At 34.5% G+C, this 20,912-nt stretch overlaps 7 protein-coding genes across 12 annotated transcripts; 5 read left to right on the plus strand and 2 right to left on the minus strand.

The window, feature by feature from the left end:
- Positions 1-486: 486 nt before the first annotated feature.
- Hpr1 (THO complex 1-like protein Hpr1) lies at positions 487-3,817 on the minus strand. 3 transcript variants are annotated; one of them, XM_011067416.2, is made up of 9 exons: positions 3,596-3,817; positions 2,808-3,500; positions 2,358-2,605; positions 2,202-2,228; positions 1,835-2,128; positions 1,606-1,755; positions 1,170-1,317; positions 868-1,101; positions 487-787 (listed from the first exon to the last, which is right to left on the minus strand). In XM_011067416.2, the coding sequence occupies exons 1-9, from the start codon at positions 3,629-3,631 to the stop codon at positions 632-634; spliced, it is 1,986 nt and encodes a 661-aa protein (XP_011065718.1). In that variant the 5' UTR covers positions 3,632-3,817; the 3' UTR covers positions 487-631. The 3 variants fall into 3 exon arrangements, with proteins under 3 accessions (XP_011065718.1, XP_011065717.1, XP_011065719.1); XM_011067415.2 differs by having other exon boundaries at positions 868-1,104; positions 3,596-3,814; XM_011067417.2 differs by lacking the exon at positions 2,202-2,228 and having other exon boundaries at positions 868-1,104; positions 3,596-3,813.
- Positions 3,818-4,465: 648 nt separating this feature from the next.
- Positions 4,466-6,040, plus strand: LOC105152887 (Prenyl-binding protein). Its single transcript, XM_011067426.2, has 4 exons — positions 4,466-4,642; positions 5,102-5,164; positions 5,242-5,499; positions 5,574-6,040. The coding sequence occupies exons 1-4, from the start codon at positions 4,602-4,604 to the stop codon at positions 5,653-5,655; spliced, it is 444 nt and encodes a 147-aa protein (XP_011065728.1). The 5' UTR covers positions 4,466-4,601; the 3' UTR covers positions 5,656-6,040.
- A 659-nt stretch (positions 6,041-6,699) lies between these two features.
- LOC147908209 (retinal rod rhodopsin-sensitive cGMP 3',5'-cyclic phosphodiesterase subunit delta-like) lies at positions 6,700-10,146 on the plus strand. Of its 2 annotated transcripts, none has more exons than XM_087410441.1 (4): positions 6,700-6,747; positions 7,145-7,207; positions 7,283-7,534; positions 10,009-10,146. In XM_087410441.1, the coding sequence occupies exons 1-4, from the start codon at positions 6,701-6,703 to the stop codon at positions 10,025-10,027; spliced, it is 381 nt and encodes a 126-aa protein (XP_087266567.1). In that variant the 5' UTR covers position 6,700; the 3' UTR covers positions 10,028-10,146. The 2 variants fall into 2 exon arrangements, with proteins under 2 accessions (XP_087266567.1, XP_087266566.1); XM_087410440.1 differs by lacking the exon at positions 10,009-10,146 and adding an exon at positions 7,609-8,055.
- On the plus strand, positions 10,009-11,911 carry LOC105152886 (uncharacterized). Its single transcript, XM_011067425.2, has 4 exons — positions 10,009-10,147; positions 10,255-10,495; positions 10,863-11,065; positions 11,159-11,911. The coding sequence occupies exons 2-4, from the start codon at positions 10,276-10,278 to the stop codon at positions 11,480-11,482; spliced, it is 747 nt and encodes a 248-aa protein (XP_011065727.1). The 5' UTR covers positions 10,009-10,147; positions 10,255-10,275; the 3' UTR covers positions 11,483-11,911.
- A 30-nt stretch (positions 11,912-11,941) lies between these two features.
- On the minus strand, positions 11,942-16,280 carry Cul2 (cullin 2). 3 transcript variants are annotated; one of them, XM_011067423.2, is made up of 8 exons: positions 15,932-16,280; positions 14,922-15,135; positions 14,346-14,847; positions 14,083-14,262; positions 13,788-14,006; positions 13,532-13,702; positions 12,496-13,431; positions 11,942-12,413 (listed from the first exon to the last, which is right to left on the minus strand). In XM_011067423.2, the coding sequence occupies exons 2-8, from the start codon at positions 15,038-15,040 to the stop codon at positions 12,282-12,284; spliced, it is 2,259 nt and encodes a 752-aa protein (XP_011065725.1). In that variant the 5' UTR covers positions 15,041-15,135; positions 15,932-16,280; the 3' UTR covers positions 11,942-12,281. The 3 variants fall into 3 exon arrangements, with proteins under 3 accessions (XP_011065725.1, XP_011065724.1, XP_011065722.1); XM_011067422.2 differs by lacking the exon at positions 15,932-16,280 and adding an exon at positions 15,405-15,620; XM_011067420.2 differs by lacking the exon at positions 15,932-16,280 and adding an exon at positions 15,220-15,620.
- Positions 16,281-17,536: 1,256 nt separating this feature from the next.
- Prosbeta3 (proteasome subunit beta type-3) lies at positions 17,537-19,235 on the plus strand. The gene is made up of 3 exons (XM_011067427.2): positions 17,537-17,669; positions 18,411-18,976; positions 19,065-19,235. The coding sequence occupies exons 1-3, from the start codon at positions 17,667-17,669 to the stop codon at positions 19,111-19,113; spliced, it is 618 nt and encodes a 205-aa protein (XP_011065729.1). The 5' UTR covers positions 17,537-17,666; the 3' UTR covers positions 19,114-19,235.
- Positions 19,236-19,371: 136 nt separating this feature from the next.
- Positions 19,372-20,879, plus strand: LOC105152890 (uncharacterized). The gene is made up of 2 exons (XM_011067428.2): positions 19,372-19,633; positions 20,171-20,879. Exons 1-2 carry the CDS (start codon positions 19,513-19,515, stop codon positions 20,836-20,838), a joined length of 789 nt encoding a protein of 262 aa, XP_011065730.1. The 5' UTR covers positions 19,372-19,512; the 3' UTR covers positions 20,839-20,879.
- Positions 20,880-20,912: the final 33 nt, after the last annotated feature.

A 20,912-nucleotide genomic window follows, 5' to 3' on the forward strand; every position in this document is an offset into this window, starting at 1 on the left:
ATTTTACATACGAAGGATAAAAAAGATGAATAGATTTCCGATTTAAATTTTGACGTGACGTGTTATGCTATTTGCAATATATAATTATACAATTATCATAGTAAAAGAATAGGTCGATACTACACATACAACATTATAATATTGATATGTATGTACATTTCCTTTATTTTTATATTTATAGCCTGTGAATTTTTACAAATATAAATATCATTTGCTCTATTTCTTTTTTCGGTTGTATAATCTCTCTCTCTCTCTCTCTCTCTCTTTCTTTCTCTCTTTCGTACGCGCGGTTTTTTCATTCGAAAAAAATTATTTAAATTTATATAGCAATTAAATTGTGTAATATGCAACTATAACAGACAAAAAACTAGTAGTGAAAAATAACGTTTATGCTTTATATCTTAACATAATATTTTCTTAATCCAAATTAAAGTTAAAATTCAAATTAACCAAAACAGTTGGTTTATTTAATTTAAAACACATGTATATAATAGATTAAAAATTTTATTACAAATGTTACAATATAATATAGTTTTGCTTACGATTAATACAATTGTTATTTTTATTCAATTAAATTGTTCAATTGTTCAATTATTTTTATTCAAATTAAAGAATATATTTAAGAATATACTTAAGATTTTAGAACGGCTAATGCCTCTGTATATTTTAAACCTTCTAAAATATAAACTAAATTTTCAACTGATGCATCTTCATCCTCTTCCGCCCAGATTTCAAGCATAGTTTTACATTGTTCATATGGCGTTGTTTTGCTTTGGAAGAAAGCAATCTAAAACACATATAATATATTAAAATTCTGTAATTATAAATAATAGTGTATTATACTAAATTTGATATATATTTATATACCTCATCATTTGTATAACCAAATTTTATCGCTAATTTTTTCCAATCATTTTTTAAACTTTCCGATAATTTTGCTACCATTTCCGGTGTGACTTTGTTCAATTTTCTGGCTTTTATATCAGCACTTTCAGCATCAACCTGCTCACTTTCCTGTTTCAAGACGTCTTCATTGAATTCTTGATCGGTAGATTCTGATGGCGGTGTCTCCTCAGTTTCCAATTTCGTATCGGACTGTGTCTGCTACGGAACATAGTAAAAAATTAAGAAACATTAAGATTAAGTATATTCATAGGAAAATAACTCACTGGACGATCTTTGGCAATCTTCTTAATCATCGTTTCAAGATATTCAGGCAATTTATTTATAGGATAATTTCCGTGAACAAAGAAATGCGGGCTTCGTCTCGCTAACAGTCTTAACGCTCTCCAACCAAAATTACCATCGTTCACCTTCCTATAAATATAAAATTATTTTATTAATATTAATAATCACAATGAGGGATGAGGCGTGTTTTTCTATGAGTGATTGACTCTTAATCAATCTTGGATCTTGGATTTAATCCCGACCCGTCTCAAATATTGCCTCAGAAAGAGATTGATTGGAAAGTTAAAGATTATTATTAATAAAAGAAGAATATTAGGTAAATTGTAATCAATTTGGGAAACAATAAACCAATACATTATCACAACAAAAATAAATATTCCGATAACAAAAATAAATATAAACGATAACGACACTTACTTGTATTTATCATCGACCATTGCAGCAGGATCCAATTCCATTATGGCATCTTCAAAATATGTTTCTAAAGACGGCAGAAAATCTCTATCCTTAGATTTGCATGCCTCGAGATTGTTCGGACATAAATTCCATAATTTAGTAAGTTCTGGACTGTTGAAGAATAATGTAAATGTAATTATTCAATTTTCTATGCAAATGTTAATTCACTTCATTTTTAAAAGCTATTTACTTTCCCATGTGATATTTGCCAACCGTTTGTGCATCTCTAATTACATCACCGATACGTCGTTTAGGTCTTCTTGGTTTTCGTGGCTCTTCGTCACTGACATCCGATGCTGGTCGTTTGAATGGTGGACAACCTTCATTCTTCCATGTATTCCAATGCTCTTCGCGTTTCAAGATGTTCTTCACAGTCTCCGCGAACGTGGGACCGTCAGGTGGTGTTTCAGTCAGTAGAGTATAAACTTGTTCAGTAATAGTCTTCACCCATTCCACTTGATCCGGCTTGAGTTCGTGTGTCTCACTTAAAAGTAACAAATATCATAGAGATTCGATAATGTATATATCACGAGACATTTAATTTAAGGAAAGCAGACCTTGTCTCATAGCCACTGGCAAGGAAGCTTTGAAAAACAAACATTTTTATGACTATTCAGAGGCATTTCACTAATTACCAAAGAATTTGTTAATTCAAAAGTATGAGGCTTGTAAATTCATTATAAAATATCCATTTTAATACAGAGAATACTTACGCCTTAAATTTTACAGTGCTATTCAGATACTGGAAAAGAATGAGAAATTGCAGCAATACATATCGTCTGAAATTGGAGTCTGACAGTTGCAACTCCAGTAATTTTTGATTGGTCAAATATTTAGCAAAATAATGCGTCTCTTTGTGGGAGTCTTCCATAGAAGTATCCATCTTGATGCACGTAGAAGGATAACTACGTTGCTCTTCCAATTTAAAAGAAGCAAATGCTGATAGCACATTAGACGCATGCTATAAATAATGTATTATTATATATTATTTATAAATTTTCTACAAGTTTATAGCTGATATTTATAGTCTTATACTTAATTACGATCTTAAACTATCATAAGACAATCACAAAGTCATATTAAGACATTTCTAAAATAAAAACCAACTATGAATATCAGGCTATATTACTGTTTAGAGAAACTATTGGAAGATAACAACTTACAGCTGAAAAGACCTTCCAGTGCATTTTATTATAACATTGATTTGGATTTCTGAAGAAATCTTGTAGTGCCCAAAATTTTCTATACAAATTATAATCAATTGGTATCTTGCTTTCTGACTTGTCATCATCCTTAGTTATCTGCTCTAAATCATCTTCCTCTGCTTTCTCCAAGCCAAATTCTGTCTGATTTTCCAGATTAAATTCGCTAACAATATTCAAGCCAGATCTCTCAGAGAAAGGAAAGAACTTTGCTAGGAACAACAGAATTCTACCACAAAATACAGTTTGCTGTGAACGTGACAATCTCCTTAGGAGATCGTTGCACATTCTCAACAAGTTATTTTTACAGGCAGTAAAAAACAATTCTTCTTTCCATACAGTGACATTATTCTCCACAAAAGTAAATAACTGTTCACATCTATCAAGTGTCATTGAATCAAAGATATCACCCAGTAGCATCACTGGCATACTCGCTGTCGCAAGATCCTTTCTGCATAGTTCTATACAGAACGTGATATATGATTCGAGGGAACGCACGTTACCCGAAGCATTTTCCGTCAGTACGACTAGCAAGGTATCTCGAAGCGCCTGATCGATCGCCGCTTTTCTGTCACTGTCATTTGCACAACGTTCAATGCACTTTTTTTGAAATAACGAGACGTCCGACAGCTTGAAATATTGCTGCAAATAATCCTGTGAGAAGAAAATTAAGACGTTTTGTAAACAATGTATAGTTATAAATAAAAATTTGTGAATAGAATAAGACTTATTTCAAACGTTGTACTTACGCTATAGTCTTTCCTTAACCCTTCGAACATCGCCATGATTTTCTATAGTTATGCTACCATGGATTATATTTTATTAAAAATGATTTCTAGCAGAAACCTCTTCTCTTCTTTTTGTTTATTGATTCCTATCTCTGTATTCCATAATGAAAGGAGAGCCTGTTTACATTACTTGCACTTATTGCACTTGTAGCGTTTTCGAGTGTAGTTGAGTTTGAACCAGACCATAGACTACGTCAGAGAGAAACCTAAGAGAGCTCATGCTGACCTTCTTCCTGTTACCAACGAAATTATCTAAAGTAGACTAGATTAACAAAGTACCACGAACTGCCACCATTTAGGCTCCATGACGCGCGGTTATTCAAAACTTCAACAGAATCAGGTTAGAATAACATTTCAACGCCATTTTGGCTCCAAATATTAATTCAATGAATTTTCTCATCGTGGTACTTTGTTAATCTAGTGACTTTAAAAATTATCCGTACATAGAAATCTTTTAATCAAAAATTGGCCATCAGGATTTCGTCAAATTTCTTCGAACGAGAAAGAAATATAGGCCATCTCATTTCTACCCCATTTCTACCAACATAGATTAATTTTAATTTTTCTAATTTTTAGAAAAAGACAGAATAAAGTTGAATCGAAATTAAAATTAATCTATGTTGGTAGAAATGGGCATAACGGATCTCTAGTTTCTTTCAGTTCTATTCAGCTATTTTTTGTTGACATTCGGTTTGTTCGCGTTGCAGAAAATCTCCAAATATATTTGCACTTAAAATGAGATAGATATATATTTGGCTTTAAAAAGAGAAAGAGCAAAGATGCCGAGTGCAAAAAGTGCGAGCAATGCGAACAGACTTCAGTACGCCTGCGCCATCGTGTCAATGCTCATCAATGTTGTGTTTACAATTCAAAGTGATTCGGAGACATGGAGGATCAATAGTTTGTACGTCGTTTTCCATTTTGTGTAATCGCATTAATTCCATTTGTTCTGTGATCGTGCCTAAGTATGCCGTCTCGCGGGGAGGATATCCTCAAAGGTTTCCAAGTGTATCCTTTAATTTATGATGTAATTTAAGCGCAATTAATCATCTGGTAGTTTTTAGGTTAGAACGAAAGATCAAATCCGAACTTTATTTCAAAACTAAAATTAAAAATATTATTAGGCACCAGAATCTTTCTTGATTGAATAGAGCCTCTTTGCTTCATTGTATTGGACATTTCTTTGTCGACTTTCACAGGCCCATTTTCACTTATGATTAATTCTTAATAGAGGTTCAACTTATTTCTCACCTCTTTCCAATTCTAGAATTGAAAAGAGATAATGAATAAATTGAACCTCGATTAAGAGTTAATCTTGAGTGAAACTGGACCTTGGTATTACTTATTTTATTTAAAACGTTAATATTATAATGGTGTATCTACAAAGAACGGTCTTTTTAGAACGTTGGTTTGACAACAAGTGAATTTATATGAACAAATGTATCTCCTTAATTATTATTCCATCAGTAATTGGATGAATCTACGCGATGCCGACAGTGGGAAAATTCTCTGGCAGGGTAATGAAGACTTGTGAGTAAGACTGATTTTCCAAGTACATCATTGAAAGATAATAGATGTTGAATGCTTGGTTCTTTGCTTGATTATAGATCTGTACCTGACATAGAACATGAAGCACGTGTACCAAAAAAAATCCTGCGATGTCGTGCAGTATCAAGGGAGATAAACTTTAGCTCTGCAGAACCAATGGAAAGGTTTCGCCTAGAACAGAAAGTACTGTTCAAAGGGCGCTGCCTAGAAGAGTGGTTCTTTGAATTTGGATTTGTTATTCCCAACAGCACTAACACGTGGCAGAGCTTGATCCAGGCGGCACCAGAAAGTCAAATGATGCCGGCAAATATACTAAAGTAAGTAGAGACACATCCTTGGAGTTTTATCGCTTATCTGTTGATTAATTTTGTATGGTTTCCTTTACAAATAGCGGCAACGTCGTAATAGAAACAAAATTCTTTGACGACGATCTCTTAGTGTCTACCAGTCGAGTCCGTCTCTTCTACGTCTAAGGCGATTTCTAAACGGTCCTAATCGTACATAACACGGGACCAATCAACATAAACAGAGACCCTATACAAAAATAGAAACAACGCACGTGTGAAAAATTTCTTACAAACTGAACATTTTTCATTCTTTAATATTAGACACTTCTTATGCATACATTAACTAGATGATATTGATAATAAATCTTGTAATTTTGTAAAAATTTATTCTTAGATTCATGCAAAATATTAACAGTACAATTTTTCAAACAGGGCCTAATGTGTTTAAAATATGTTTTTCACTCTTGAAAGATGAGGGATTCACTCTTGAGGATATGACTTGCACTGTTAAAGCACATAATTTATTTGTTATTTATTAAGTAAATAAATGCAATAAGTTTTGTACATATAATAGTTTTGTGCATATAATACATTACATCACGAACAATAAAGTTTAAAAAAAAATTACTACATTTTATGTATATTCTATATTTTTATAATTTTCATTCCATGGCGCAACATCCCAAGATGGGACAGAGTCTACCTCTCATGAGGTTTTTGTAATAGATTTTTTTCCAAAATGTGCAAACCCAGTTTCGGGCCGAAAATGCTCGCAATAAATCACGAGCACTTTTCGTTCGAAGCACGAATGTGTCCTTCGAACGACGACGACCAATCTGTAGCTTGCGCACGAGTTCTCATTCCTTACTAGAAGATCCCTATTCGCTCATACTTTGGTTTCTTTCGGTTCCTGTTAATTTTTTTGACCATGACTGGAACGTTTGCGCTCGCCAGTGTTTACAATTCAAAGTGCTTAGGAGATCGCAGACAAGGATCAATGTTTACGTTTACACGGATCAATTTACACCGAAGTTAAAACATCAATGTTAAGAAATTTGCCAATTACAGTCATTCCATTCTTCAGGAACATGCTATGATTGGCCATTTTTATAACATCGATGTTATAATTTCAGCGTAAATCGAATCGTGTGAACGTAGTCATCAGTTCGCGCGTCGTTTTCCGTTTTGTATAATCGTGTCAATTCCGTCTGTTCTGTAATCGTGCTTAAGTATGGGACTATCGACTCAGGAGAAGGATATTTTCAAAGGTTTCCAGATGTATCCTTTGATTTAAGATTTAATTTAACCCCAACTGTTACACGATTACATAAAAATGTTTAGGTTAGAAGGGAATATCAAACTGAACATTTCTGAAATATGTTTTTTGTAGCCGTTCCTTTTCATTTTTTTTCTCTCTGATAACTATTCATATGTTTACTTTATTTCAAAATTATAAAATTTAAAATATTGGACACCAAGATTTGTTTTGATCGAGGGCTTCTTGTGTTGAACATTTCTCGATTTTTACTTAATATTATTTTATTTTAAACGTTAATTTTATTTTATTTAAAACGTTAATATTATAACAGTGTAGCGGTCGAACAAAGAACGATCGGTTTGACAACAAAGTGAATTTATATGAACAAATGTATTTCCTTAATTATGATTCCATCAGTAATTGGATGGAACTATGCGACGCCAACAGTGAAGAAATTCTCTGGAAGAGTAACAAAGACTTGTGAGTAAGGCTGATTTTCCAGATACATCATTGAAGGATGATAGATTGAATCCTTCGTTCTTTGCTTGATTGTAGGTCTGCACCTGATGTAGAACATGAAGCACATGTAACGAAAAAGATCCTACAATGTCGTAAGGTACAAAGGAAGATAAATTTCAGCTCTGCAGAAAAAATGGAGAGATTTTGCCTAAAACAGAAGGTACTCTTCAAAGAGCATTGCCTAGAAGAATTATTTTTTGAATTTGGGCCGAACCTTACCTCTATTACATGGAAGAGCTCGATCCTGGCATCGCCAGAGAGTCCGATGATATCAGCGAATATATTAAAGTAAGTAAAGACACATTCTTGGTGTTTTATCGCTCATCCATTGATTAATTGTGTATATTTTCCTTTACAAATAGTGGCAATGTCGTAATAGAAACAAAATTCTTTGACGACAATTTCTTAGTGTCTATCAGTCGAGTCTGGCTCTTCTGTGTTTAATAGTAAAGCGATTTCCAAACGGTTCTAATTGAACATAACACGGGACCTATCAATGTGGACAGAGATTCTATACAAAAATATAACAACGCACGTGTGCAAAATTTCTTACAAACTGAATGTTTTTCATCCTTTGATATTAGATACTTGCTATGTATATATTAACCAAGACGATATTGATAAATATCATAAATTAACATAATAATAAATATCATTAATAAACATAATTTTAAACTCATCTGGCTCTGTTTTGGAAAATGATACTGATAAAACTTTTAATTTTGTATCAATTGCGTAAATCTCTAAGAATGTAAATTTTGTAAAAAATCTCGTTGACTTTACGATGAATAAATTTTGTGTATTTACAATTGCGTTTTGTAATTTTATAATCGCATTTTTATGCAATTGATCATTTCTTCGATTATTTGAAACTGAAAACGTAACAACTTCACATACACTGATAATGACATGTATAAAGCTATATTAAAAAATTCTGATCTTTTTAAAATCATTAATATAAAGGATTTATTAATAATACAAATATTATAATTCAATGAGGCATTGAGTGGCTTGCTGTTCCGTGATTGACTCGTGATCTGTAGATTCGGATTCAATCTCACCTGCGCTTACATAAGCGATTTTTTGCGTTTAAGGAGCCGAAAATGACTCCATCTGGTGATTAAGAGATCTTTGATCACCAGCGCTGTTCGGATTCGGCGTTAAACTGTAAGTTCCATATATCATTGGATATATGTAAAGATCCTCTAGGCTGGAGGCAAGATGTTAGGCTATCAATTCCTTGCTTAATCTCTTGGCTTAATTCCAGAAAAAATACATTACGAAAACCTCATGAAAAGTAGGACCTGCCCCTTCTTGGGATGTTGCATAGAATAAATAAATTATAATTTAATAGTATTTTTAAAACCTTATTGTTCGCGGTAGTGTATTATAATATATACAAAACTTATTTACATTTGATAAATTACAAATAAATTATTATGTGCTTTAGCAATGCAAGGCATATTAATGTAACAATTTGTTATTTATTAAGTAAAATAAATACAATTTTAAAAACTTATTGTATTTATTCCAGAATAAATATAATAAATTTTTTACATATAATACATTACACAGCAAATAATAATATGTAAGAATTCTTACATTCTTCAACTTTCGCAACAATGTTCGTTACACGTGAGTCCTTCTATTTTCATATATAAGTTCTCTGTTTACGTTGATTGGTGTTGTATACGATTAGGATCGTTGGAAAATCGCCTTCAATGAAAAACAAATGGACTTGATAAACACTAAAAAATTATCAACGAAATTTTGTTTCCACAATGGCGTTGTCGTTATTAACATCGTAATAAAAACAAACATTTGGATGACAATCTTTTATAATTTTGTTTCGTGATGGAAACAAAATTCTTTGATGACGATTTCTTAATGTCTACCAGTCAAGTCCGTTTCGTTTTCATCGAAGGCGATTTCCAAACGATAGAACAGAGAACAGAGAGAACAGTGAACAAAGAACTTATACGAAAGTAGAACTCAGTATGAAAACTTTGATATTAGATACTTTTTATCCATATATTAACAAGACGATATTGATAAATCTCGTAATTTTATAAAAATTTACATTCTTAAAAAGATTTATGCAATCGATACAAAATTTTATTAGTAATATTTTTCAAACAGGGTCTAAAATATGTTTGCTGATGTGTCTAAAATACGTTTTTCACTCTCTGAAAAATGTAAGAATGTGACTTGCATTGCTAAAGCACAATTTATTTGTTATTTATTAAGTATGAATAAATATAATAAGTTTTGTACGTATTATAATACACTATATCGCGAGCTAATAAAGTCTTAAAAATACTATTGAATTATAATTCATTCATAATTCTATAGTGCAATATTCCAAGAAGAAACAAAGCCTATGTCTCATAAAATTTTTGTACAATATTTTTTTTTTTTTTTTTTTTTTTTTTTAGAATTAGATATTAGCCTAATATCCAACCTCCAGCCTGGAGGATCCATACATATATTTACTGATATTGATTTTAAAAAGATCAGAATTTTAATATAGCTCTATACGTCTTCTCACTATCAGTGTACGTGAAGCTGTTCAGTCTCAAATAATCAAAGGAAAGACTAGTTGTTATAAAAACGCGATTATAAAATTGCAAAACGCAATTGTAAATATACAAAGTTGATTCATCATAAAATCAACGAGAGATATACAACTTTCTTCATCATATGGACATACTATAACAGTCGTACGCTATTGATTAGTGGTGTACAAGCAACACATTTTTTAGGCTTCACCACACCCCTTGAGGGAGTTCACTTTGAGTATACTCTGTCCCCTACTCCGTCTATACGCGTTGTACAAGTGTAAGGAAAAGAAAAAAAACCTCTGAAGAAGAGGACGAGGAAACGCCGAAGAATCACTACGCAGTTAGCTTGAATACAAACTTCTTGTTAATTGAACTTCAACATCGTATCGCGCGCTTTGTTTCGCGCGCGATTAATTCAATTATACTCGACTTGGTGACTTCCCTCAGGGAGCCAGAAGTTCTCGTGGAATGGATCTGAACGATGAAGACGAGAGCGGAAACGAGAATGGCAGGCAACTATTTCTGGTCGGCACACCGCGCGATCCATTGGTATCAGCCGGTGCGATCGTAGCATCGTCGACAAATGTTTCCGACGACGTCAATCAGAGTGACGATCTGCAGTCGACCGCCCTGACTGGTCTAATCGATGGCGCGCAATTCACCTCCGTCTGCTTCCCTGCAAAATTCAGTAAGTACACGACACCGTGTGCCAACCTAGATCTGATTTAATTAACCGCTTCTGTCTCCGCTGACGGTATCCCAAGTTGGGGTAGAGTGTCGCTCAATTAAGTTATTGCTAAGTGCATTAAGTGGATCCGCAGTCAACCCTTTTTCTTAAATAGAGTTAGCAGTAATCAGTTTAACAGTTATGAAGCATTTATCGCTCCGACGTGCCTGTGGAACATTGCGGCATAAAATCTGAGCGAATTACGTCGTGGATTCTCATACCGCGCTGAGACTAACAGATGCTATTTATTCTGATATCCTTATATATCATATATCAAGACGATTTTGTCGAAAGAATATTGTCACGGATAAACTGTATCTTCTTGTAGCATATGATTTCTCGACTGGCCCTGAAAGCGAAGAGAGACCATCCTGCGTCATCGGCAAAAGGAAGCAACGTAGGTATCGTACCACATTTTCCAATTTTCAGCTGGAGGAGTTGGAACGTGCTTTTCAGAAGACCCATTATCCCGATGTTTTCTTTCGGGAGGAACTCGCAGTTCGTATCCAACTGACAGAAGCTAGAGTACAAGTAATTTCTGCATGTCTCGCTAATAGAATTGTATATACTTGGAGTATATCTGGTTAAAAGAACTCGTGTCATTATTAATTTCCTTGCAAATAGGTGTGGTTCCAAAATCGGAGAGCAAAATGGCGCAAGCAGGAAAAGCAATGTAAAATCGCAACTCATATGACGTCATCGCACTTACCACCGAATTGTCAAGAAGTGCAGCAACATCAATCGCAACACTCGGATCACTTGTTATTGGAATCACCGTGTAGTCCTATATATCTCGGCATGGAATGGGCAGGTTTTTCTCCTTATAACAACACAGATAGCGCATCATCTCTTATCGTGAACAACATGAACAAACCAACGGAGACAGAAGCTGACAATAATCCACTGCTCGATCCTGAATTGTTACAATTAAAGCCTCCACGTTCCTAATAATATTAAGAATATTCGTATATATTGTTTATAATTTGAATGACGTTCCATGCTTTCTGAGAAAGAAGTTACGCGATTAATATTATAATTGAAATAACTTGCAATATAATTTTAACATAGAGAATATATATTGCGCGCCTAAAGCATAAGAAGGCTTGTCGAACAACGAATGAAGTTTTTATGACGAAATTGAAATTTTTATATTGATTGTACGAATGCATACATTATTTAAAGAATGACCATTTGGGGCCTTATTATATATTAACGACCTATCATTCGTCGATGAAAAAAGTCGCGATCATATTCATAAAGATGGTCGTATGTACATTTTGTAAGAGGAAAAATGTATGTATAATGGAGTGTCTGTTTCTTTCGGATAAGTAGATTCTATTAAAGGAAAAGTAATAAATATTTATATTATGTACAAAATTACTCTTTGCGAAACGTGTTACTCCAATATAAAATAGTAACGTCAACTTTTTATTCAGTGTGCATATGTTACAAGTCAGTAAATTAATTAAGGTATTTATTAATTAATTGATCCTAAGAGCGAATAAGCGAGCTAAGATGCTTTTCCCGATTTTTTCAAATCATTTGAGAGCTCATTTCTTTTTTTCAATAGTGTTTTTCTCTTTTTTTATGACTAATTATCCTCGAAATTTTTTTTCCGAAAGTAATTAGTCAAACAACAAACAAAGTTTTTATTATATAGCCTTGTCGGTGAGAGATCTGTTAACTTCTAACAGAACTGTTTGGGATGCATCTCGAGTGAAATAAATTAGTGACAGACGTTAAAAGGTTACGCAATGTATGAGTACTCGTCCGCGCTATTTGGCGTACGTTCGATATACTGTTTATCTATCAGAGTTTCAATGCACTTTTTAATCATTCCGATAGAAGGTGCGAAAGTAACTTTTGATTGACTCAATACCTGAAACAATAGAATTATATTAAACATCGCTATACAGCAATTAATGTGCGCTTGCATTACACTCTCGAAACTCGCAACTCACCTCCTGTATGAGCTGATTGTGTTTTAATAGCTTGCGACTCTTCATGATACGAACTATAGCCGCCTGCAAGAACATCTTCCTATCTTCATCTACACTGCGATGTGTGGCCTCCGCATCCTGTGGCGCGTCTCGCTGTAACACCCCTGTCACGCGAAACTTGGTTCTCTTGTTGGAGTAACTAAAATTGAGCGTGAGAATAGTATCCTCCTCCAATTCACCGTCGTTGGACTTAGTGAGGATCTTACAATCCACAAGGCTAGCGGCATGCTTCATTAGCTGGTCATGCGATAGACGTAACGAGGCAGCCGCTTCTTTACATGGTATCGTATCACAATGCTCGAAAAGCAACAGCAACGCCATTTGATACGTTTGCACAGTGACCAAATACGGTTTCTTCAAATAATTAAATTTGAGCTCGCCTTGACTCAGATGATGCAGCCACGTAAGCTTCCGACCACTAAACTGCATGTGATAGAACGCCTCGAAAGCCTGGACGGATTTCTCCAGTTGTTGTGGAACGTGGAACGGGCCGGGTGAAGGTGGTAGACCAAGTGGCCAAGCACCAGCTTGCAACACTTTAACTGTGAAACCGGTACCCAATTGATTCTCTCCGTCGCCTTCCCGTAAGGTCGTGATAAACTTCGCGTTGAGATCCGCTGAAACGGACATATCCGTGAACATGCGATGGAGCTTGTTCGTAAACTCATAACCACACGCCCGTTTCAGGTCATCGATCATCATCTCCTCGGCATCCATCGATTGTGACTGCTGATGTATTAATCGCTTCGCCAACATACGCGAATAGAATTTTTGGAACACATCCTTATCATCCACGTACTTGAACACTGTTATGGAGCGTTTCAGTTTGTCCTCGATTTCACTTTCGGAGGCAGCCCTGGGAGACTTTTTCAATAAGATGTCGCAATACCTCGCCAGCTAAGTGAAAAACACGCATTATATAACTTATCAATAGAAACCGTATCCTAAATTGAAAATATCTATATTTACTGAAAATATCTATTTAAATGATTTTTACCAATTCTGGTGCTCGAACTGGCTGCTTCGGAGCAGGCCTGTAATTTACTATGGCAGAACAAGCTTTATCGAGAGCACCTACAAAACTTTGATCTGAATTGAATACTTCCTTAATCATTTCGGAATATTTTGAATGTACATTTAACATATTCTCCACAAATTGCATGTATACCTGAAATTGGAAATTCGTGTTTTTTTCTATAAAATTACGTAAATCTATATGTTTTAGTATTTTTAAATATTTTGTATATATTCACATTTTCTCCTTGTAAAGGTCCAATTGCTTGTAATCCTTGCAGCGTAATATGGCGAGTAAGATGTTGCACAAGTGGATCTAAACCTCCTGGCAAAGACCTTAATAATGGATAAAGAAGCGCCAAATCTCGTCTGCTCTCATTCTTTATCATCATTTCTGCTTCTGAATGCAGTAAATCTACGTGTGCAGCTACCATTTTATCTTCACAACATGCTCTGACCTGTAACAGAATATTGCTGTTGTATATATCCATTCTACAGTTACTTCTAAAATAGATGAAAAACGCGATAACGTACTTTTGCTACAGAACTCTTGTGAAGAAATTTATAAGCGCGTGCCTCCTCTTGAGCAAGTCTCCACGTTACTTTTTCTATATAACGCGTAACGTCTGATTGCTGCAACAACGATGATGCTTCCGCTGTATAAAATTCTCCACTAGCTTCCAAAAAAGGTTCCTCAAAAATTTCTTGATACAACTGGAAACATAATTTAATAGAAACTTAAAAATAAAAAAAAACTTTCTTTGCTTATAAAAACAAAAATTTGTGTAATCAATTACGTTTAATTTTCCCTTCATCTTGTGATCTTCTACCCGAACAAAACTTTCTATGACACCACAAATAACATCGGTCGGGGCAAGTAATTTCGAATCTCTATCAGCGTCGATACACGTAAGTAGAAGAGAAACTAGTTTTTTCTTAAGTGGTATTATCATCTTTTTCTTCCAAATGTCCAAACCAAGTTCACCAATCTCCATCTGCTCTTGGCACTCTTCTTCTCTATTGTGCAAACTCGTGCCATAGATAAGTTCTGCTTCAGAGAGCTTTTGCTTTTTGATGTGTTGTTGATTAAGGTATAAGTACAAGCTATGCAAATAGTCGATGCCTTGCGAGTACTCTGTCCAAGCGCGATAATACGCTGGAAGCAGCTCCCACTTGTCATTATACGAGTTGACCTGTACTAGCAAATGATCTACATGGTTAATCAAAAACCTCTTTGTTTCGTCATACAAACGGTCTGCTAGTGGTTCAGGATACGCAACACATAAAGAATAAACATCGCTGCAATCATAATATACACTTAATATACACTTTCCTACATTAATGAGATGTAAAATAATTGTCAGATTTCATACCTAAATCTATCGTTCCATATAGCACGTGGGATATTTGCTAACGTTATCACTCCCTTGATAGTCTCTTGCAGTACATGCCATGTTTTATTAAAATCCACTCTCTTGGGTTTTAGTGACATCCTTCCCTTTGATTCACAAACCCTTTGATAACTTGATTGCAATAACAATAGTTTACTAATTTCACAGAGAAGTACATTCACTGTATACCATAAACCTGCAAAATAGTCAAGTCACTTATATTATTTACATACAGGATTTGTGACACACATTCAAACGTAGTTAAAAGCTTGACTTATACAAGAACCAATGAATCGCTTGGTGTTCAAACAAAAGTAATCCCAATCGAGGAATACATCCCAAGAATAATCTTTCAGAGTACAGAGAGAGAGAGAGACTGAGTTTACACGGCTTTGTTCGTATGTTTTGTACATCGTCGGTTTAAAAATAACGTAAAAGTAAAATACACCACACGCGTATACATACACATACACACATCTCACGGCCGTTCTAAATCTCCCCGCTACTCGTAACTTTACGCGGCAAGGTGACACTCTCCGCGAGAATCTTCAAACTCTAAACAACCTTGACGAGTTTATAAGTACGTAAACAATCGTCCGTTCGAAATGAAAATCTCGAATGTAATGGTGCGTAACTGCCACGCCGCCGCTGACGGAGGCGTGCGATTTGTTACGAGCGTGTACTCACGGTGCACGCGTTACGAAATATCGATTCGAACAAAGGGGGACGTGTCGTTTTTTCCTCCGAGAGCTTGGGACGTGGAGGAGTCGGGGGACCGTCGCGCGTGGGACTACACGCGTGTACCCGCCATTGGGGGGGCAAGTACGACACAGCTGACTGGCTCGGCGCTCAGCTCCTCCAGATGGACCGCGTGCCGCGGGTCGGCCCTAACCAAAGAATTTAAGCGCGGGAGGAAACGCGAATCACCGAGACACGAGCTCGCGTGGTTCCTTCTTTTCCTGTTCTTCGGTCGACGAGGTGACGAAACGTACCGGCCGTTTATTTTTGGGGCGGGGACCCGAGTCACTCGCTGCCGCGACGAGATGATGCATGGCACTCGCGGCGAATATACGCCGAGCGCATTTTCCGTCCGCAGCTCCGCGCTGCTCCCTTTTTTTCCTTCCGCTTACGACTTTGCCCTCGCACGCTCGTGTCACTGATGATCGTCGTTCCCTCCGAGTCCGCTCCTAACCGCGATCACAGTCTTGCTCGAAACACTCCAACTCCCAGTGCACCCTCCCGTATACTCCCGTATACTCCCGTATCTGCTCGCGCGTTGAATCCTCAATAACATCGCGCGGCCATGCTCTCTTGGTGCGTGTGCGCGAGCGCGCAACGCACGATTTTCATTCGCCGTCATATGTGTGGCACTCGACGTCTCGATCTGACGTCGTGCCATTGACAAAGCGATATATAAATCACGTGGCCACGGATCTATATAGGTAGATTAAAAGCGCGAAAACAGCACTAGTAAGAGAGAGGCTGATAGAAAGTCAGACGTCAGAGAGTCGATTGTGTTCCTTGAAATGAGGTGAAAATTACAAAAGTGAGCAAATATTAGAACTTTTATCATTTTAATAACAATAAGGGCTATGAACCAGATTTCAATATATTTATATTTTTAGGTGATATTTCATTTGTGTGTTGTACGACAAATTTTTCAAGTTTGTTGATTGGCTATAGGATAGAGAGGACTTCTCTGTCCTGCACACATTTGTCGTACGACAAAAACAGATAAATAAAATAGCATCCTTAAACAGACATTTCGATCTTACCATCAGGTCATCTTCGGTGTATACAATGTAGAAAATTAATTTTTTACATTGAAGATGACTTGACGATAAGGTCAAAACGTCTATTTAAAAATTTAAATATATTGAAATTTAAATATATTGAAATCTGGTTCGTAGTTCTTATTGTTATTAATGTTTATATTATTGAGAATTAATAGCGAATTTGATCTAATATTGGTGGCCATCAATTAATGCATATTTATTAACAGTTAACTGTAATCGTTATAACAATAATAATACTGGAAAGTTATTCATTTATTTTTAGTATTAACTAGGCTGTTAACTACTGATTAATTAATAATTTATTTAATTTAATTATACTATTAACACATCAGTACTGTAATTATTATTTAAAATAAGTTATTAATTAATCAGTACTATAGTAAGTATTAAATTTCTACAAAGAAATAGGGAGAAAAGAAAGAAGCATAATTGCATTCCTTGCTTTTAGAAAGAAATGTGCATTATCCTTTTTCATTTCTATATTAAATTTTTCTTTCATTCCATTCAGAAAATATCTGACCATATATATCTTTGTCTATTAATTAATAATGAATATAAAAACATAGTGCTTCTAATCAAATTTATCATTTTCTATTATAAATGAGCGTTAATATAATAATTTCGAGCTTTTTATTTCCTGTTTATTTCGATTTTTATGTATGAATTTTTTCATAAAACGATTACATATTGATTAAAAAATCACATGATCGCATGAAACATTACAAATTTGTACGTGAAACTCGTTACGTTGCTTCCTCTCCCCACTTTTATTTAATTGGATAATTTTTTCCATTTACCTCGCGAATCTCGCGATACGTTCACGCTTCTATATCGTTCATAACTCATGGTCGTGACTCGCATTTCGTCGCGTCCTGACCGATTGTCTGGTTGACGTTTTGCATTTTGAGGTGTTAAATATTTGCACGAAAAGATGGTAAGTGTTTATTTATTAAAAAGTATTTCTTGCATTTTGTCGCATTGTGTCCTAGTAGGATTTCTCGTAATCACAATTACGAGTCTACAGAGTAATCGGTATTTATCTACAATTAGAGGTTAAGTTGCTGTCAATATCCAATGACAACGTACTTTTGTGACAAATTATAATTTCCACCCCATCCCATTCAGCACACTTTAAGGTTAATATTACATATGTTGTACAATAAATTTTTCAAGCATGTTAATTAACTGCAGAACACAGAAGTTCTTGTGTCTTTCTATCTTATCTCTCTATCCTAGTCCATCCTTATGCTTCTATCCTGCTTTCTAAAATTTTTAAATGAAAATTTTTCTGAAGAATGAAATCTTAAAGATTAAAAATTGAGATTCCAAGAACTTGGAGAGTAATCACTCAACAGGCTTGAAAAATTTATCATGCAACAAATATAATATCAGTCTTAGCTTAAGAATGTCCTGAGTTTTTAGGATATAGAGATGTCTTCTGGACTTCTTTAAAACCTTGGAGGTTTATGTTATATGAAGAATTCTCTCGTGTACTCTCTAAAATTTATAGAATAAATCTCTGAAGAATGAAATATGACTCTTAAAGATTCGATTGATAATTGAGTTATTTTTTTTTAACACTGGCTCAATCTTTACTCTTTAGAATGAGATATCATTTTAAAGAATTTAAAGAATATGCTGTATTTCAACATATTTTCTCTTTTTTTTTTTTTAGAGCATCCTTGCTTATAACGGTGGCGCCGTGATAGCCATGAAGGGTAAGAACTGTGTAGCCATAGCAGCCGATCGCAGATTCGGCATACAGGCACAGACAATAACGTGCGACTTTCAAAAGATTTATGAGATGGGACCGCACTTGTACGTCAGCTTGCCCGGTCTTGCCACTGATACCCAGACAGTCATGGAAAGGTTACGCTTTCGCCTGAATCTGTACGAGCTAAAGGAGAATCGAAAGATTCATCCAAAAACATTCACAGCTATGATCTCAAATCTCCTGTATGAGAGGAGATTCGGGCCGTATTTCGTAGAACCTATAGTCGCCGGACTGGATCCAGTCACATTTGAGCCATTCATCTGCAACATGGACCTAATAGGTTCTAGAAATATAGCCGAGGACTTTGTGGTAGGTGGAACGTGTACGGAACAACTTTATGGCATGTGTGAGTCGCTTTATGAGCCTAATTTGGGACCTGAAGAGCTATTTGAGACTGTCAGCCAAGCTTTAGTCAATGCGTTCGATCGGGACGCGATATCTGGATGGGGTGCCGTTGTTTATATCATGTAAGTATCACGATAGAATTAGCACAGATGCAATTGATACTTATATTAATATACATTGCATGAATCAAATGTATATATTTGGTTTCAGAGAAAAGGATAAGGTCACGAAAAGGACTGTAAAAACGCGAATGGATTAAATGCATTCATCTTTTATATCAATATGTGCGACAAAAATTTCATAATTATTGTTGTAATTAAGTCTAAGAAATATAAACAGAAACTTATAAATAACTCGTAATAAATTAAACCCTTAATACTATTTTAATGTCTTGATATTATTTAATATCTTAAAAATTGATTTCTCTTTCAATTGTTCTTTTTCGTCACTTTCATACAATTTTTATATTTCATCTTACCTGATTAAAATTATTTTTTATAGTTAATTTGATATTTTTCTGATTAGACAAACTATAAATGAATTATAATTTTATTTTATTAGCGATTGTGAAGAATTTGCGAAGCGACGATATCGCCATCTGTGAATTCGAGTCAACTTTAAGTACATTCGAGAATAAAACATGGAGAATGTATGTTGAATGCACGATGTATGTTGTGTAATTTCGAGAAAACTTATATTATCGGTGAAAACTTTACTCACTGCAATGTCGATTAATACATTATGCGCTACATTTCGCAAAATTACGGTGGGCAGAATAAGTATGTACCTTCAATAATTGATTTATATAATTGTGAATTACTTATAACCTAGTATTACTATCTACTTTTTAAGCAAAAATGTATATATCATTTCCTTACTTTAAAAGTGGCATAACTCAAAAAATTAAGTCTCCCAAAAAAAGGAAAAAATTATTCTTTAATTTAACAGAAAATTATTGACTAATCGAATAATATCGGCAAAAAAAGTATAACATCAAATGTCAATTTTATCATTTTCGTTTTACCACCTTTAGAAAACCCTTTTTTAAGTTATGACGATTTTTTTATGACATTAAACTATTTTTGATGATTGATAAGGTAATGTTTACTTAAATAATTCATGATAATAACTCGAAAATCACGTTCTTTTATTTGAATCACTTTTGGAGTAAGAGCGATATATGTATATACAATATATATATTATATATTAGACTATTATTAAAATAGAACATATCGTTTAAATTATTATATATTTTAAATATGTATGAGATATTTATAAATAATATGTTAAATTTCTCTATTCCTGTCTATTTCAGGTACTGCTGCTGCTGCTGCTGCTGCTGCTGCTGCAAAGTATTCGACGCAACAATCCAACTGTGATGCAAACATAGTTTTCCATTTAACGTCTAATAATTACATGCAGTGTGGTACAGAATCGATACACAGAATAAAATTTATACCGCGAACACTTAATATAGATTTTGGAATGCCTACGAGAGATTTAATAAGAAATATTATTGAAATTCCTACTACCACTTTGATTCCTCCATTGCAAGAGCCTATAAACCGTTTGCCCATTCAATATGATTCACCTATGCTAGAAAAGTCTCTAGATTTACCTACAAATGAGAGAATTATAGAGAAACAGGCGGTAAATATGATAAGAATCAGGCATAAGAAAATGAAGAAACACAAACGAAAGAAGTTCCGCAAGAAGATGAAATTTGTATTGGAAAAGATAAGGCTAAAGAGAAGACAGAAAAAAGAGAAATTGTTTGAAGCTGAACTAACTGCCAAAGTTAAGGAAGCTGAAGCATTTGATGCTAAGGAGTATGTCAATGAGAAATTAAGTATCTTGAATAAGAAGATATTACCAAGAACTTTCAGAGGTGAGATTTTACCTGCTGAGATGATTAAACAGTTTTTGGATGAGAAAAGAGCAAGAAAGGAGGCTAAACGTAATAAACCTCGTTTAACCTTATAACTTATGTATAAGTTGGCAATAAAGTTTTATTAGAATGGTAATTATAGTTCTTTTTGTAATTTATATTCAAAAAA

The sequence above is a fragment of the Acromyrmex echinatior genome, chromosome 10 (assembly GCF_024713525.1).
Source record: "Acromyrmex echinatior isolate Ae372 chromosome 10, ASM2471352v2, whole genome shotgun sequence".
Classification (NCBI taxonomy): domain Eukaryota; kingdom Metazoa; phylum Arthropoda; class Insecta; order Hymenoptera; family Formicidae; genus Acromyrmex; species Acromyrmex echinatior.